Source organism: Gasterosteus aculeatus, chromosome 17 (genome assembly GCF_964276395.1).
Source record: "Gasterosteus aculeatus chromosome 17, fGasAcu3.hap1.1, whole genome shotgun sequence".
Taxonomy (NCBI): Eukaryota; Metazoa; Chordata; class Actinopteri; order Perciformes; family Gasterosteidae; genus Gasterosteus; species Gasterosteus aculeatus.
Genome location: NC_135705.1, coordinates 19645207 through 19661158, shown reverse-complemented (window position 1 = coordinate 19661158; position 15952 = coordinate 19645207). Strand labels below are relative to the sequence as shown.

General features: G+C 48.2%; 2 protein-coding genes and 2 long non-coding RNA genes across 4 annotated transcripts; 1 reads left to right on the top strand and 3 right to left on the bottom strand.

Annotated features, from left to right (window-relative positions):
* Nucleotides 1-346: 346 nt before the first annotated feature.
* Nucleotides 347-2311, top strand: LOC120834845 (uncharacterized). Its single transcript, XM_040203160.2, has 2 exons — nucleotides 347-696; nucleotides 1452-2311. The coding sequence occupies exons 1-2, from the start codon at nucleotides 510-512 to the stop codon at nucleotides 2192-2194; spliced, it is 930 nt and encodes a 309-aa protein (XP_040059094.2). The 5' UTR covers nucleotides 347-509; the 3' UTR covers nucleotides 2195-2311.
* A 453-nt stretch (nucleotides 2312-2764) lies between these two features.
* On the bottom strand, nucleotides 2765-4959 carry LOC120834846 (uncharacterized). The gene is made up of 4 exons (XR_005714512.2): nucleotides 4828-4959; nucleotides 4038-4215; nucleotides 3818-3960; nucleotides 2765-3289 (listed from the first exon to the last, which is right to left on the bottom strand). It is a non-coding gene; the product is annotated as an uncharacterized LOC120834846 (long non-coding RNA).
* Nucleotides 4960-5873: 914 nt separating this feature from the next.
* LOC144388957 (uncharacterized) lies at nucleotides 5874-7698 on the bottom strand. The gene is made up of 2 exons (XR_013453227.1): nucleotides 7268-7698; nucleotides 5874-7110 (listed from the first exon to the last, which is right to left on the bottom strand). It is a non-coding gene; the product is annotated as an uncharacterized LOC144388957 (long non-coding RNA).
* A 709-nt stretch (nucleotides 7699-8407) lies between these two features.
* LOC120834648 (serine/threonine-protein kinase 35-like) lies at nucleotides 8408-13587 on the bottom strand. Its single transcript, XM_040202741.2, has 3 exons — nucleotides 12806-13587; nucleotides 11368-12100; nucleotides 8408-10674 (listed from the first exon to the last, which is right to left on the bottom strand). Exons 1-2 carry the CDS (start codon nucleotides 13320-13322, stop codon nucleotides 11400-11402), a joined length of 1218 nt encoding a protein of 405 aa, XP_040058675.2. The 5' UTR covers nucleotides 13323-13587; the 3' UTR covers nucleotides 8408-10674; nucleotides 11368-11399.
* Nucleotides 13588-15952: the final 2365 nt, after the last annotated feature.

The following is a 15952-nucleotide window of genomic DNA, read 5'->3' as shown; positions in this document are numbered from 1 at the left end:
CTGAGTCTGTTGAGAAGCATTAACTGCAAAAGAAGTCTGTTAAAAGAATTGAAGGCTTAACTAAACAAACGTTCCAGAGAAATAGATGGAACCTCTTCAATAAATATTAGGGTGACTAGAAAATAACCAGAGATTGTTACTTCATGAGGTACATTACACACAGCGGACTACACATGGCAGCTTACAAAAATGTAAGTCGCTTTGGATAAAAGCGTAAAATTACCTGTAATGTAAAATTTTCAATCCCCCAAATTGTACACCATCAATTTTGACGTGACGCGTGGCAGCAAAGTGCCGTCCATTCAAATGTACAACATTTAAGGCCCTCACAGACCAGGTGACGTCAGGGGGGGGGGGGCACATTGGGACGGGCCGGTGTCACACGCCACAGTGCCGTGTGGCCTCCCGTCCCGCAGGAGGCGTCGCAGGGGCCGTGCACGCTTCTGCTTCCGGGTCGGTGGATGTAAACACAAGGACGTTCCGCCTCCTGCAGACAGCGGACAGAAAACATGACCAAACTGGAGATGCTCAACGCGTTTCTGAACGAGAGGCTGTCCGCGGCCGCGGAGGAGATCTTCCGCGCCGTGAAGAGCACCGTGGCGGAGTACCAGGGCGAGATCCTGCGCTCCAAGGAGGAGAACGAGCGGCTCAAGCGGCTGCTGAACGTGGCCGTCCAGCGGCTCCTGCTGCAGCCAGGTGAGCGCCGACCTGCCGGTTTAACGAACGAGGGGTGGGCGTGGCCTCACGGGACCCGCATCGATCCGGATACGCACTCGATCGATCGCTCCGCTTTCACGCGAATCTTTCGATAGACGACAACGAAAACAAGCGCAACCGTTTAGTGTCACGTCCAGCTGACCGCCGGGGATCACCGGATCCCAGTGATACTTACTGCCGGACGTGTCATACATTATATTAAAAGACGACCCCTCCCCCGAGGATCTGATGACCTCATGTTTTAGAGGGAGAACGTTCTGGGCTGAGCACTGATTTGAATTTAAATTCCTCCAACATAAATGTTTTGATGTTGTAGTTTAATCATATCCGCTGCAGAAGGTCTGTCAGACTATGATTCACTGAGTAATGTGGGAAGGTGAACATCTTTGACGTACCGATGAGTCCTCGCAGGTCTCGCGCTTTACCTCACATTGTAAACGCATCCCGTGAAAAGCTGCTGGTGACCAGGGTCTGGATTGCCCCACTGTGGCAGGTCACTGGTCATTGCCACTAAATGTGTCAGCCAGCAGTCAGCTGATGAATGTTTTCCTCAATGGCAACTGTTTGGCTGCTGTTTACATTCCTCCTGTTTGTTTGGTCGTCGTGTCTTTGTTTGCTTACGAATGGGTTGCAACGATATCCTTGTGTTGCATAATGACAATACATTATTCTTGAATCCTTGACCAAGCAAGACTACCGAGCGACTGCGTCTGAAGGTGCTTCATGTCTTGCAGAGCCTCCCTCTGTCGAGCCCCAGGAGGACGCTCGGCCCCGTGAGACGGAGGGGAGCCTCAGCGTGGAGCCGCTGCCGCATATCAAAGAGGAGCCAAAGCTCCGGGACGGTCCCGTGGATTCGTCACGGGAGGCCAGCGCCCCGGAGGAAGGAAGCTGCGGTCGCCTGGGGCCTCCGCTCGGGTCACATCCTTCTCCGTCCCCAGCGCCACCCGCCTCTCGGGAGGTGAAGTCCGAGCGCGCCGGGGAGGCCGGCAGCTCGCCGCCGCCCGCGACCGTTCACTCCAACGGCAGAGCGGCTCCGGGCGACTCGCGGGCCGCCGCCAACAGCCACAGGACAGCCCGGGGCTTCCTGCGCGCAAACGGCAAGCAGAGCGCGCACATACTGCAGATAAAAAGCGTCCGATCCCTGAAGCCGCTGGCCGCCCGCTCCTCTCACCCGGGCCAGAGCATACAGAGGTGGCACAGCTGCAAGGAGTGCGGCAAGGGCTTCAGCTTCGCCTGCCAGCTGGAGGTCCACATGCGCTGGCACACAAAGGAGAAGCCGTACAGCTGCGCCGTGTGCCGCAAGAGCTTCACCACGGTCAGCATGCTCAAGCGGCACCACCGCATCCACACGGGGGAGAAGCCCTTCCGCTGCCACGTCTGTGGCAAATGTTTCAACCAGTCGGCGCACCTCAACACCCATTTCAGGCTGCACAGCAGAGAGCGGGCCGGCTGGGGCCGGGCGCCACTCGCCAAATGAACAGACTGACCAACGTGTGTAAACTCTTTAAGAGGCCGAATGTCACCTGCAAACAATGTACAGTAAATGTGTGTGACTGTGTGTCTTCTCCCTTGTGCAATAAAGTGTGGTACATCATGTTTGCTCCCCGATGATTGTGCTGTGGGACACTCTGAGGACGTTTGTGTCACTTTTAAGCTGCAGTTCAGATCTGCAAACATGCTGACGTGACCGTTAGTGTAGGTTATTTAGAGAAACTACAGGGCAATTATAATGCGACTTATAACTGCACAGAACTTTCTCATATCCATTATAGGAATGTCTTTAGTGGTATATCCCGATGCTACGAGTGCTATTCACTGTGTTTAGCTCCATCTACCGATGTCCGACGCTGCTCCTGTTCCAAAGACATGAACTGTTTGCTAAATGCAGGGTAAGTTCTGAAGTCCATTGTCAGACAGACATAGTGGTACAGCTTCCTGATCCACATTGACATACCAGTGATATGAATGGAATACGGTGTCTACGAGGTGGCGTCTTGTGCTGTTTGTCTGTAACCAAAAAATGTTATTTAATGGAAGGACATTTACATTTCTGATGGTATGTATTCTTTACTCTTCCTTTAGGCCCTAAAGGAAGAATACACAAGGTGAATACAATTAAACCAAGCAGGGAACCTCGTGGAACTCGTTTCTCATTGCGGTTCTGTCGTGTACAAACACAAACCGGGATCGATCTGATGAATGTGACACAAATCCTTGTTAATTCCTCATTTTAACCAGCGATGTCTCTCTGCAATGATGTACTTTAAATCCTGACCCAACATGGCGCAGACGCAAAAAGACGTGCTAACTAAAGGTAACTTCTTTAATATGAATTAACAGGAATTGAGGACAGTGTGAGGTTGCTGCTTTGCACGTGGACTGTGATCCCAGCAGGGAAGCTCCTCTGTGCTGGACTCTGCTTCCCTCTTCTGGCTCCAAAGAAAATAGTAGTTCAATGAGCCGAGAGAAGTCCTGTTACTCCAAATTAAGATGAAGACGTGTTATCATGAAACAGGCCACTTGAATTCTGTTGATGTTCATCATTCAGGTCATTGTTTTCATCAGCTGTTGCCTGTAAAAAGTGAAATAATTGTGATTAATAAACACATGTTCCTTCTTCCATGAAATATAAGACGTATACAACAATGGTTGCAAACAAACCATAAAAACCACATACAATAAACTGCATTAAATACATCTGTAATAACCTAGATAAATAAAATAAAGTTTCATATAATTAAATTGATGGTTTAAATACGCGTATTCTGCCACCAACTGGTGGAGATGTGAAAACGTTTACTCTGCCTCTCATTGAACTGTCTGCTGTGTACATGGATGAATGAAGATACATCTGCATCACTGTAAATAAGTATCAAGGGGGTTCAACTCACAAACATACATCGAGTAGAATCAAATTGGATTTACAATTTGATTCTACTCATGTTGTTTTACTCAGCTCTGGATTGATCTGTAAGTTCACACGACTGTATAGTACATGTTTATTCAACTTAAGTTTTCAAACTAACTTATTATCATGCTTTGTGTTAAATAGGTCTGACAAAATTATTTCAATTCGCTTATTTAAGTTAGTTTTACTCACTTTGTAGACCTCTGGCGCTCTTGGGACCAGGTCATCAACGACTGCGTCCTGCCGGCCTCGTAACTGCTTCAGATCACGGACCAGAGAGCAGAAACGGTCCGCCGTGCTCACATCGACGCACATGAACGTTGCTGTCCGCTTGCCTGGAGAAGAGAACGTGTTTTTAGCAGGGACCACGCATTTGATGTTGGAGAAACACGGATAAGCCCGCTAATCTTACATCTCCCTCGACAGCGGTGCGGAGGTCAGTGAAGGCCGGGCGGACCCGTTTCCAGCCAGGCGCCCCCCCCCTGCGTGCCCTGTAGCAGGTGTGCGACTGGCCTCCATCGCAACCATCAAGTGATCGGTTTGAGGGTTACACTTGTACACAGGTACATCCGGGTCTTGTGCTCGGCCACCTGCACACAGAGAGCAGAAAAGGACAGACGGGTTTTCAAAAAGGCGCCAGTTGCGTGGGGAGTGTTTGGAGCGTACTCCCACCGATACAACGGCCGGTGGCGGGGATGGTGCAGCACAAGTAGCCGTAAAAAGCGTACTAAAAAGCGTCCCTCCGATAGACCGCATGGAGCGGGAGGAGATCCCCTAAGAGAGAGATGGTACAGATGAGGCAGTGTGCGCGCACACCAGCGGACAGAGCGCGCGCGCGTCCGCCCGAAACAACTGCAGACATTTTAGCCACAACGTACATCACTAATTAAAAGTTACATGAACGTTGGCTTGATTAAATTATATTTTTCTAAATGTCCTCTGAAACATTAATAATGATAGGACTTTATGTACTATTGTTCAACAACCGCTCTATCGGTCCGGTTATCGGGATTTACGGCTCAATGGTTGAAAGCTAACGCTAAGTTAGCTAGCGCTACTTTAACGCGGTACTATTTTCCATATTGGAACAACTGCATTAAACTAACCTCTAGTGTCATGCATGTACGGACAATATATTAACATGACAACTTTCTTTACATTTACTAACTGGGTTGAATGATATTGTTGATGGATCCACTCACCTCAGGCTCTCTTTCTTTTCCGAGCTGTCGCGCCGGTTTTCAAAAGTCGACTCGCGTTCGTCGTCTCGCTGGTGAACGATATTCATCCGCCACTTGGTTCGCTGAGCCGACGTACTGCGTGATGCGGTCCAGGTCACGTTTGTGATCCGGCTGTTCAGAACGTATTAATCCGCCGCGTGCTTTAGGTTAGTTCGCCGTCTGGTATTTACATTGGTTTGTGATGCAGCAGAACAGACAGTTTGCGATTATACACAACTTCAAGCCTCAATATAGTTTAAATTAATTATTAAAAAGTCACGCAATACACAGTTAAAAAATAAACCTGTTTTATAGCAGAATGTATGCATTTGTATTTCTGTGTAGATTGTGACAATTTAACATGGGGATCCAATGGAAATTGAATCGCTTATAAAAGACAGCTATTGAACTGACACTATTGAGTTCATTAAACTTGTTGAAATTTACAGTTTGTTGAACTGGTTTAAAAACCTGAGTTGGCGGACCGGAATCAATTAAGTTGTAATTATATATAACTCATCATGATAAGTTGAAGTAAATAACAAAAATAAGTTACTATGAGGTATTGTTCAAATCATGTTTGCAGTGTTGCTAACACATCCCGTTGGACCAGGATTATTTATTGATAATAATTACCAGTGGTAACCGCTGGCATCGCAGACGGATTTCTAGCACACACACGTTCCATTGCGTAGTTTAGCGGCTAGTTGTGAGTTTGTCTCGTTTTTGGCCGCCATACAGGACCCGCTGGGGGGATCACGTCTTTCAGCTGGCCTGGGATCGCCTCGGGATCCCCCAGAGGGAGCTGGCAGATGTTGCGGGGGCGAGGGACATCTGGGTCACTCTGCTGGGCAAGTAGAGGGAAATTGATGGATTCATAGATGCCTGTGTTCAGTGTCAATCTGTCTACGTTCAAACAAGCATCAATCAGCATCGACCTCGTAATGCACAATCGGAAGGATACCGTCATGAAATCCACAATTCATTCATTATTCTTCTGTAATTATGAGTGATTTACAAAGCAAATCTTTTTGCCAAACATTCCATTTAATACCAGCTGAACGTTAGAGGTGTACTGTGTAAGACGTAGCCACACGCCGAACAAACGTTTTATCTTGGTTAATACTTGTTGGATACAATGTAAGTTATAAAAAGAAGCCAAAAACAAACCAACAGCCCGGCAAGAAAACACAAACGCCGATCAGCTGATCCTCTGAGAGGATTTCAGAACAACACTGCAGCTTCTAATCTTCGAACACAGTTCACATGAAGCATCTGTGTGTTCACTGTTACAGTATCGTTCAGTCATTCAAATACAAAAAGGTCTATTGAAACATAGTGTTTTTCTTTTTCTCAGAAAGGTCGATAGGGACAAACTTAGCACCCTCGTTTCAGTAGAAAACCACCTGCAACACAACAACCTTGCACACCGTGACCTTTCCTCCAGGAAGGGCCCCGCGTGGGTCTCCTGAGGGTGGATGCACGTGCCGCTCACGGTGTGGATCGGCGGCAGTTGGAGATGCTGCAGGAGCAGGACTCGATCATCATCACCTGCTGCAGGGTGAGCCGGTTTTCGTGGGCAACGGAAAACCATCCGCGCCGTCCTGGTGTGGGAGGGGCTGCAGCAGCGTCCCTCCGGACAGGTTAGGGCGCAGAAGCGGCGGCGGTGGGCTCTGGAGCTCCAGCGGCCCCGCCAGCTCCAGCCGAAGGGACAGAGGTGAATTGTAGCCGCTCTGTAACCACTGCAGCTGTGGTTTCATCATTCATCATCATGGTGTGATTTCATTTGAATAACTTCCTCCAACAATCATAATCCAGTTCCTTATGGAACCAGCGTCCCCACCCAAAGGTTGTCCTCATAGCGTGAGAGCAAGTATTCACACTTCACCAGCAGCTTTCCACTCCTTCATTATTTACTCATTATACTTTATTCTGCTTTTGCTTTCCTTTAGATTTTTACAGCGCTGTGTGTCAGGGTTGGCGGTGAAGCCAGTTCATTATTCATTAACAGCAGGGACGCCTGCAAGCAAGCGTTCACACTTCAGGTTGAAAATTCCCCCGACTGTTTATACTTCAGGTAATTCCACTACAACAGAGAGGACTCGTCATTTAATGAAGAGCATATTAAGATGCGCCTCACCTGGGTGATGATGCACAGCAGCAAAGAGCAGATGAGCTGTGTGTCTCTTCCGTCCATCTTCCTCACCTCTGCCTCTGGAGCTCCTGCTGTTGTCCGTCCTCCCTCCCTTTGTCCTCCTCCTCCTCCTGTGGACGAGTGATGTCTTTGTTACAGGTGCTGGTCCTTGTTCATTTATACAGTCAGAGTCGTGATGTCATAGAGCGGAGAAGAATCTTAACGCTTTCTGAACACCAGATGGTTAATATCAATATAATGAGGATCATACACACGGTATTTACCCACCAGAGTTTATCCACATGTTGTAATTGTATGATAACTGCAGAGTGGCCAAAAATGGGCAAGTAGCAGAAAGCCGTCTGCTAACGTTACGTGTCTCGCACGTGAAAGCTCCTGTTGTGGATTCTTCTGAGGCCAGATAACCGACACGCGTTGACCTCTGGAATAACAGCTCGCCGATTCATTTTCCAGCTTCCTGCTGTCCCCAAGTGGCTGAAATCAGGAATCAGGAATCAGGAAACATTTATTAGCCAAAATATGTCAAACATACAAGGAATTTGTCTTGGCGGTTAGTGCGCGACAGTAGACAGACAAGACAACAGTGCACAGGTAATAAAATAAAGTGGAATGAAATGCTAATGCAATGGGTTAGTAAGAATAAGGCTAAGGCTATGGGTTAGTATAAAACAGGGGAATAAAGTTAAACAAATTTTAAATATTAAAATTTGTTTAACTTTATTCCCCTGTTTTATACTTGTGAGTAAAACCCTCCGTTAAGAAGAAGACTGATGTCTTCTCACATGATTATATTCACATGTTGTTAATCAACACGATGTGTATTTGTTTCTGAATGTGCGTGTGGCGCAACAACGTCAGGATGTGATTGACAGCTGGCGCAGGTTCCTGGAGGATGAAGTGAACACTGAGATGTTTGTCTCCATCTAGTGGTTGAATTGGATCAATACAGTAGAGTAACAACATTGAACACAGTTGACAGTGAGAATGTATTATTCTTGTGTGCTTTTTGAATTTTGTTTTCAGCCCAGACAAGTCAACTGACCGGATTGTAGTACAACTATTTCATCCCGTGGCGGCGCTGTTGAGTCCATTATTAAAATAATGATCAGGGTTATCGTGACATGCATTTCTATCAACAGCATTCTCTGGTGCCCGTCCCTCAAATTGCGGATCTTTTATTGACGTCGTGGTTAAAATCTTTTCAGGAGTTATGTATTTAAACTACACGCGAGAGGCGAAGGACGTCTCCATGTTACATTTCACTCTCTCACACACACACACACACACACACACACACACACACACACACACACACACACACACACACACACACACACACACACACACACACACACACACACACACACACACACACAGATGTGCAGAAATTTTTAGAAGTCACACAGATTGAAGGTATTTCCATACTTTATTGAAACAAAGCGCCGACACACAGTCAGCAAAAACAAACGTCATGTACAATCGCGGACCCGGTGCTCGAGCACGACGCGGCCCAGTGGAGATCAGCTTCAGTCAGGATGAGAAGCAGAGGACCAAAGACGCGATGAGCCTGGACGCCGCTGTCCGCTTGCATAGAAGAGTGTTGCATGTGACACGGGGAGCCTCGGTACTCAAAGGAAGGCATGACTCCCAATAGTGTAGACATGTTAAATACATTCGTCCAAAGTGAAGTAAAAAGGTGAGTGAACGATTAGCTCACCTACACTCCAAGATGATCGGTTCTACGCCGAACAATCAAACACGCACACTACTGGAACAAAAGTGGGGCAACTGAGGTACGTTTTTAAAAACACATGGAAGAACTTCAGGGTGTGTAAACATCCGTATGAGCGTTAACCCGTTTCCCATAGACAAACACCCCCCCACGCGGCCCTGGAACCTGCCAGCTGGTCTCTAACCGAGGAAGGTCTACGGCTCAGTGAGAGAAAACGAGCCGACACACGAGGTAGAGCGACAGGAACGGGACTCAGGGTCCCAGTTAAGCTGGACTTCAGAGCTTTGGTTTCAGGGTACAACGATGAACCAAGGTACGATACTCAGCGGTGCTTCCGAACCCGGTACTATTCAGATCTACGTCAGAACCTGCGGTCTTTAGTTCCCTTTGAAAACACTGCTTATAAACCCGTGCCATTGTTTGGAAGTAAATATTGTAAAATGTATATTTTTCATCCATCATACCAAAAAAAAGAAGAAGAGAGAAAGCCGTGAAGGACCTACATCGTGGAGGCCGTGGATACTAGGCGAGTCACACCAAAAGTAAAGACGGCAGCAGACCTTCAGCCACCTCAAGGCACCAGAGGTCTAAACAAGCAGACTAGAGGGAACCTGAAGGGGCAAAGAGCCATCAAGTCCGATCCAGCGGAGCGGCCGCTCGATGAGCCGCTCTCCCCGCCGGGCTTCTGGTCAAAGGCACATCGCCAGATATATACGGATTTAATAAATAAATACATTCTTCAAGTACAATTCCGCTTTAATTTGACCTGGGATTTATATTCATAACTGCGTTCACAGACTAATAAATGATCTAAAAAGCCCACAAGAAAGTCAAACAGCGACGTGTAAATAAGATGCGTCTTAGCACTAAATGGAGTGACTGCAGTGTGAGATCACAGTACGAGCAAAGCGATTCAGAAGGATCCTCAAATGTTTGGGCGATGGAACAATTTGCTCCACAATAACGTAGAAATGTGTCAACAAATTCTCCCGCGTGAAGCGCAGCGAGGCGTCACGCCGAAGCTCCGTCAGCGGGACTCGTTCGTCGCAGCAGCTCACGCGAGGTTTCTAATGTGCGTGTATGAACTCATCCTAGAGTCAACTATGCGCAGGCTTTACTCTCCTGGTCGGTGTCTATTTATCAAGGACATTTCCATTGAAACCGAACGTCACCGACGCTCCCGTGTGGAGACTCATGGCCGCGTCACATCTGCAGCTGCGGCGTTTCATGTTCACGGACTATTGCGTGAAAACATGGTGGAACCAGCGGGACTCGCGCGACTGAAACTGAACATGTTCATGCTTCATCTACATACTGCAGTTTCAGTCTGGTATGGTGCATTGCTAAGGCCAGAAAATAATGTTCCAACTTGCGTATTTAGAGCTCCGGATCTCCACGCTTCTGCTAATCGTCTGGGGCCTTAGTTCCTCTCGATTGGCCAAACAGCCTGAATGAAATGTATTCATTCATTATTTAATTTTTATCTCAATATGGGAATATAAAAATCACATCTCATGACAGAAGATCCACACATATTACCACCTAAACGGACCCCGTGGCTCCCACGTAGTGTACTTCAAGGTAAACCAACAACAGCAGTGCAGACACAGCAGGCCGACGCGACGGGAAACGGGCCACCAGAAGACAGGTCAGCCCGGGGCAGCGGGAGTGAGGCATCCCGCCACCGAGGCCCAAACTTCACCGAGACAAAGGAGGGGAAACTGCCACATGAGGCCTGAGGAGGATTCCGGTGGCAGCGTGATGTCACAGCGCTGGTACCAGGCCGAGCGTTTCTCTCTCATTGGGATGTTCGGGGCGAAGCGGCCGCTCTCCGTCAGGCTGAAGACCTCGTTGAATAAATCACACTTGGGACATCCAAACACCAGGATTGGTTTCCTCTGCGAGCTTCATTCGTGTAGCAGCTCCCGGCAGAAACGGCGGCCTGAAACGGAAGCAAAAGAACAGTGTGCGATTAAATATCGAATAATTTATTTATCTCCCGTGGTAGAAAGTAAGAGCGCGATGGTGGAGACAGTCGCTCTTCTTCAGTGATACACATGATGAAGAGCGCGTGCAACACGTCTGCTCACTCATGTATTCGATATCCTCAACTCAAGTGTGTGTGTGTGTGTGTGTGCTGCACAGAGACAGATGGACACACCTCACCAACTAATCCTGCAGCAGCCTATAAAAGAACAACAGCCCACAGCTGCATCCGCCACCGTGAGCTCACATCAAGTCACACTTCATCAGGCTGCATAACGGCACACGGGCAGAACAACATGTCACCGTGTAGAAGATATGATAATTATTAGTATTACAATCTCACCAACGAACAACTTCACAATAAGACAAAACAGGACATTCATCAGTCAGCTTCTGTGGGACATTTCCTGGGAGAATTAAGACAATCAAACGTGTAAGAAAACGTCCCTCCGCTCCTCCTTCAACATCCAGACAGAAGTCACATGACCTTCTGCGCTTACTTTCCTCCCTTGCTCCCTCAGGTCGGATTGCGAGCGAATCGCAATCATCAGATCAGACTATGCAGACAGTATTTCTGCAGCAGATAGAGCAGCGATTCATAAACGGGGCAGGCAGAAACACATTAACATGGAGATATAAGCACACGTACCCGCGGAGCATCCCGGCGGAGGCCCGTGCAGCTCACACGGCCTGGTCCACCCGCACCTGCAGCTCAAAGGCGTCGGGCCGGTCCTGGGGGTTGACGGCGAGCATGTCCTGCAGCAGCTTCCGCACGCCTTCCGACATGCGGGACCGGTGCCGGAGCGGGATGTTCAGCACCATCTTTGGGTTGTCTAGCAGCGCCTCGCCCACCGGCACAATGTCCACTCCTTGCCTCACGTAAGACCCCAGCAGCTCCCGCTTGGACTCGGCGTCAATGAAGGTGATCCTCTCCAACATGGCCCAAATGATGATGCCCAGGGCGAATATGTCGGCCTTGGCCGTGTAGTGGCCCTCCCACACCTCTGGCGCCATGTAGAAGTCCGAGCCGCACGCCGACGACAACCAGAACTTGTTCACGTTCACGTTCTTGCTCTTGTCGTCGCCCTCTTTGGGCTTTCCTAACCCGGCGCAGACTTTGCTCAGGCCGAAGTCGGCCACCTTGAGTACCGGCGTGCCGGACTTCTCCGAGATGAGGATGTTGTCGGGTTTCAGGTCTCTGTGGACAATGTTGTTTCCGTGCAGAAAGGCCACGGCGCTGGTCAGTTGGAGCATGAAGCTGTTGTTGGTCTGCTGGTCGGGCCGCCGCGACAGGATGAAGCGGTTGAGGTCGCCGCCCTCGCAGTACTCCATGATGAACCAGAGGTAACAGGGCTCCTCCGGGGGACCCAGGACCCGCTCACCTGAAACGAAAGTCATTCACAGGATGAACGGACTCGGCAGCAGGTATTGGTCATACAGGTCTTTCTTGGCCCGGGTACCAAGTGACCTGCAGACCCGTTGGTCGGGGCCACGGTAGAGAACGGGCCCAGACGGAGACATTTTATTTTGTATTTGATTATTCTGGTCTTGAGCACTTATGCACATGTTTGTGTATTTATGCGTGTTGTTTGCAGCACCCCAACAAGTAAAGGCACTTGCATGAACAACGTACTGGGTTATGATTCTGATTCTAGTGCATTGGATCAAGTGCAATTGATCACTCGGGGGTTCGGAGTGAGAGTGGAGATAAATCCTGCAGTCTTTGACGTGGTTCCCACAATGTGATTTACATAGAAAGATGCGTTTACTGACAGCGCGATACGGTCACCGGAACCAACACAGCACAAAGCCGGGGTTTAAAAAAAAAGAAAACGTGCAAAGGTCGACCGTCCAGGATGCGATTAAAACACCTCTGTGAACACAGCAAAGTCAGCAGACTCCATTTTAGTGCGGAGCTCCTTCACTAAACGGACCCATCCCCCCCCAACCAGCGAGCCGCGTCACGGCCACCGAAACAACACCGGCTTCAGTCCAAACTACACGCAAACATCCCGGAATCTAACACCGCGTTTGGCGCGACCACGTTAGTTCCCGTCGCTTCCCTCCGGCCCCCGCGGGCCGCTCACCTTTCAGCGAGGTCTCCACCAGGCGCAGGTACTGCTCGGACCGCTTGTTCCCGTGGCTCATCCTCTGCGCCACGCCGTCCCGCTGCAGCACGCACTCCTCCAGCTGCACCACGTTGCGGTGCCGCTTCTCCAGGCTGGCCAGCGCCCAGAACTCCCGCAGCGCGAGCTCCACGTTCTCCGGCGCGTCGCACCGCAGCTTCTTCACGGCGACCTTCGCCCCGGACCTCCGCGCCGCGGCCTCGTACACCACGCCGTACGTGCCCCTCCCCAACTCCCGCAGCAGGCTGTAGCGGGGCGCCGCGGCCCTGCGCTCCGGCCGGGCCCGCTTGAAAAGGCCACCGTCCTCCTCCTCCTCCTCCTCCTCCTCCTCCATGTCATGGCCGTCTTCCGCGTTGCCGGCGGCGCTGAGACTGCGCAGCACGTCGGGCTCGTCGGGCCTCTCGCCGGCCGGTTGTTGGCGGTTGGCTCCGGCGCTCCTCGTGCGTCTGCGCCAGTTGTCAGGCCCGACTTTCTCCATACGTCCCCCACCAGCGGGTCAAGCGTTCGGGGACATGTCCAGCTCCTCCGCACGTCCCCCCCCCACACCACCAGCGCCTCGCGGGTCAAGCGTTCAGGGACATGTCCACATGTTGTCCCCGTCGGCGGGGTCCCATGGAGCGGTTCGGCAGAGGGAAATGTGAACCAATGGAACGAGGAGTCACGATGGCCACCGCGTAGATAGCGGTTTCCGGTCAAGACTTTCAGAATAAAACTCGATTTATGTCCAGGTGCGTTAAGATGGGTAAAGCGTGCTTTTATTAATATCGTGCGTTACATATAATGTCCCCTTAGGTCATTACTCTTTTTATACATACATACCTGGATTGGGTGTTGCTTTCAAACAGTTTAATTCAGGGAACTAAAGAGTAGTAGTAGATTGTGGGAACCTAAAACAATCAAAACGTTTAGTTCAAGGAAATAAGGAAAGGCAGAATATGACCTTAAACCTGAGCATTTAGTTCTGGGAACTAAAAAGAGGTTCAGGCACCAACCGTTGGCGGTTTCCGCGTGCACACTAATCTCATCTATAGCAAATTGTAAATTGACTCATATGAGGAAATTGCACTCTCTTTTCTTGTTCTTCTGAGTTTGTACCCTATGGTTGAATGCACTTATTGTGAGTCGCTTTGGATAAAAGCGTCAGTAATGTAACGTAATGTAACCTGGATTCTGGAAACCCGGAACAGTTCTAAAAAATTAATTTTCCTGCATTTTATGCAATTTACTACTGTTGGTTTTTAATTTCCATCTTTTTTTAAACGTCCTTCTCTTTTTGCCTTATGCTTTTGATAGTATTGTTGCCCTGTTATTGAAATGTGCTCTACAGATAAACATGCCTTGCCTCTACTTAACCACTTCCGGGGCCCGTTGGCGGTTTCCGCGTGCACACTAATCTCATATTTACCAGGAAAAGGGAACTTTCTACCGTTGTGTAACGTTTGCCTGCCAGTTAAACGGTGAATGAATGATTAAACAACTGTTGAATTATTTTCAATTTATTTTCAAATCAGTGAAAGCAGGGTGTTTTCGTCTTTGTGGATTAATTTCTGCTACTTTATTTACAATGATCCCCGCTAGTTTTCCATAGATCTGAGACGTTATGCACGTGACGTCGCACGCGTAACAAGTTGATATAATAAAATAATCAAAGAAAATATATTGTATATGTATAATATAATATATATATCTTGTCTTATTTCCCTTATTTTTAGCGAACGTTCACTGATTCATGCACCTCATCAACCACAAAGCTAACAAGTCCTAAAACCAGGAAGTGCAAACCTTACAACAGACTGTCTTTTATTACAGTGCTTCAATGGCAAGAATAAAATAACAGTTTTACTTATTAGTAGGAAGATTGTCCAGATTACATCTACATTATTCGTATCAAACAAACATAACCTCATAAAAAACAAATGGTATTTCAAAGTATTCCTGACTTTGCTACTCATTGTGGCACAGCCCCCCCAACAGTGACTAGAGAAACCATTATGTATTAAACACCACAAAAGAATGCTATACTCAAATTCATATAAAAGGAGTAATCAAGAAATTTGTTATGCATTTTTAAGTCAATGGTTAAAGAGCCAGATGAATAAAATAGTTTAAAATTGGTGCTCTGAAGGCGAAGCGGTCTTCACCTTAAATTAAGCCACGTTACACTGGATCCTACACATCCCATAATGCAACTCAACAGCGTCCCTTAAGCATTGATGTAGTCCGAAATACATGTGGACTGCAGGATGAGGAAGCAGATGCATACACATTTCTGAACTTGTGTCTGTGGTAACGTTTCCCATGTGGCCCGTTTCTATAAAGCATAATCAACATACAAGCAGATGAAAATTCAGAAATGATGACATAACTGTCTCTGAACTTCACCTGTGTAATTAAGGCTCCACCTATGAGAACTTCACCTGTGTAATTAAGGCTCCACCTATCAGAACTTCACCTGTGTAATTAAGGCTCCACCTACGAGAACTTCACCTGTATAATTAAGGCTCCACCTATGAGAACTTCACCAGTGTAATTAAGGCTCCACCTACGAGAACTTCACCAGTGTAATTAAGGCTCCACCTACGAGAACTTCACCAGTATAATTAAGGCTCCACCTATGAGAACTTCACCTGTGTAATTAAGGCTCCACCTATGAGAACTTCACCTGTGTAATTAAGGCTCCACCTACGAGAACTTCACCTGTATAATTAAGGCTCCACCTATGAGAACTTCACCTGTGTAATTAAGGCTCCACCTACGAGAACTTCACCAGTGTAATTAAGGCTCCACCTATGAGAACTTCACCAGTGTAATTAAGGCTCCACCTACAAGAACTTCACCAGTGTAATTAAGGCTCCACCTATGAGAACTTCACCTGTGTAATTAAGGCTCCACCTACGAGAACTTCACCTGTGTAATTAAGGCTCCACCTATCAGAACTTCACCTGTGTAATTAAGGCTCCACCTACGAGAACTTCACCTGTGTAATTAAGGCTCCACCTACGAGAACTTCACCTGTATAATTAAGGCTCCACCCATCCTCATTGCCAGCACACACCAACGTTCTGACCAAAAAACAGCGATCATCCAGTCAATCAAACATTATACATG

Excerpts from the sequence above, each read along its gene's own strand:
- LOC120834845 (XM_040203160.2), top strand. The coding sequence starts at position 510 with ATGACCAAACTGGAGATGCTCAACGCGTTTCTGAACGAGAGGCTGTCC. Across the intron at positions 697-1,451 it reads GCGGCTCCTGCTGCAGCCAG|AGCCTCCCTCTGTCGAGCCC; the intron begins GTGAGCGCCGAC and ends CATGTCTTGCAG.
- LOC120834648 (XM_040202741.2), bottom strand. The coding sequence starts at position 13,322 with ATGGAGAAAGTCGGGCCTGACAACTGGCGCAGACGCACGAGGAGCGCC. Across the intron at positions 12,101-12,805 it reads GGTGGAGACCTCGCTGAAAG|GTGAGCGGGTCCTGGGTCCC; the intron begins GTGAGCGGCCCG and ends CTTTCGTTTCAG.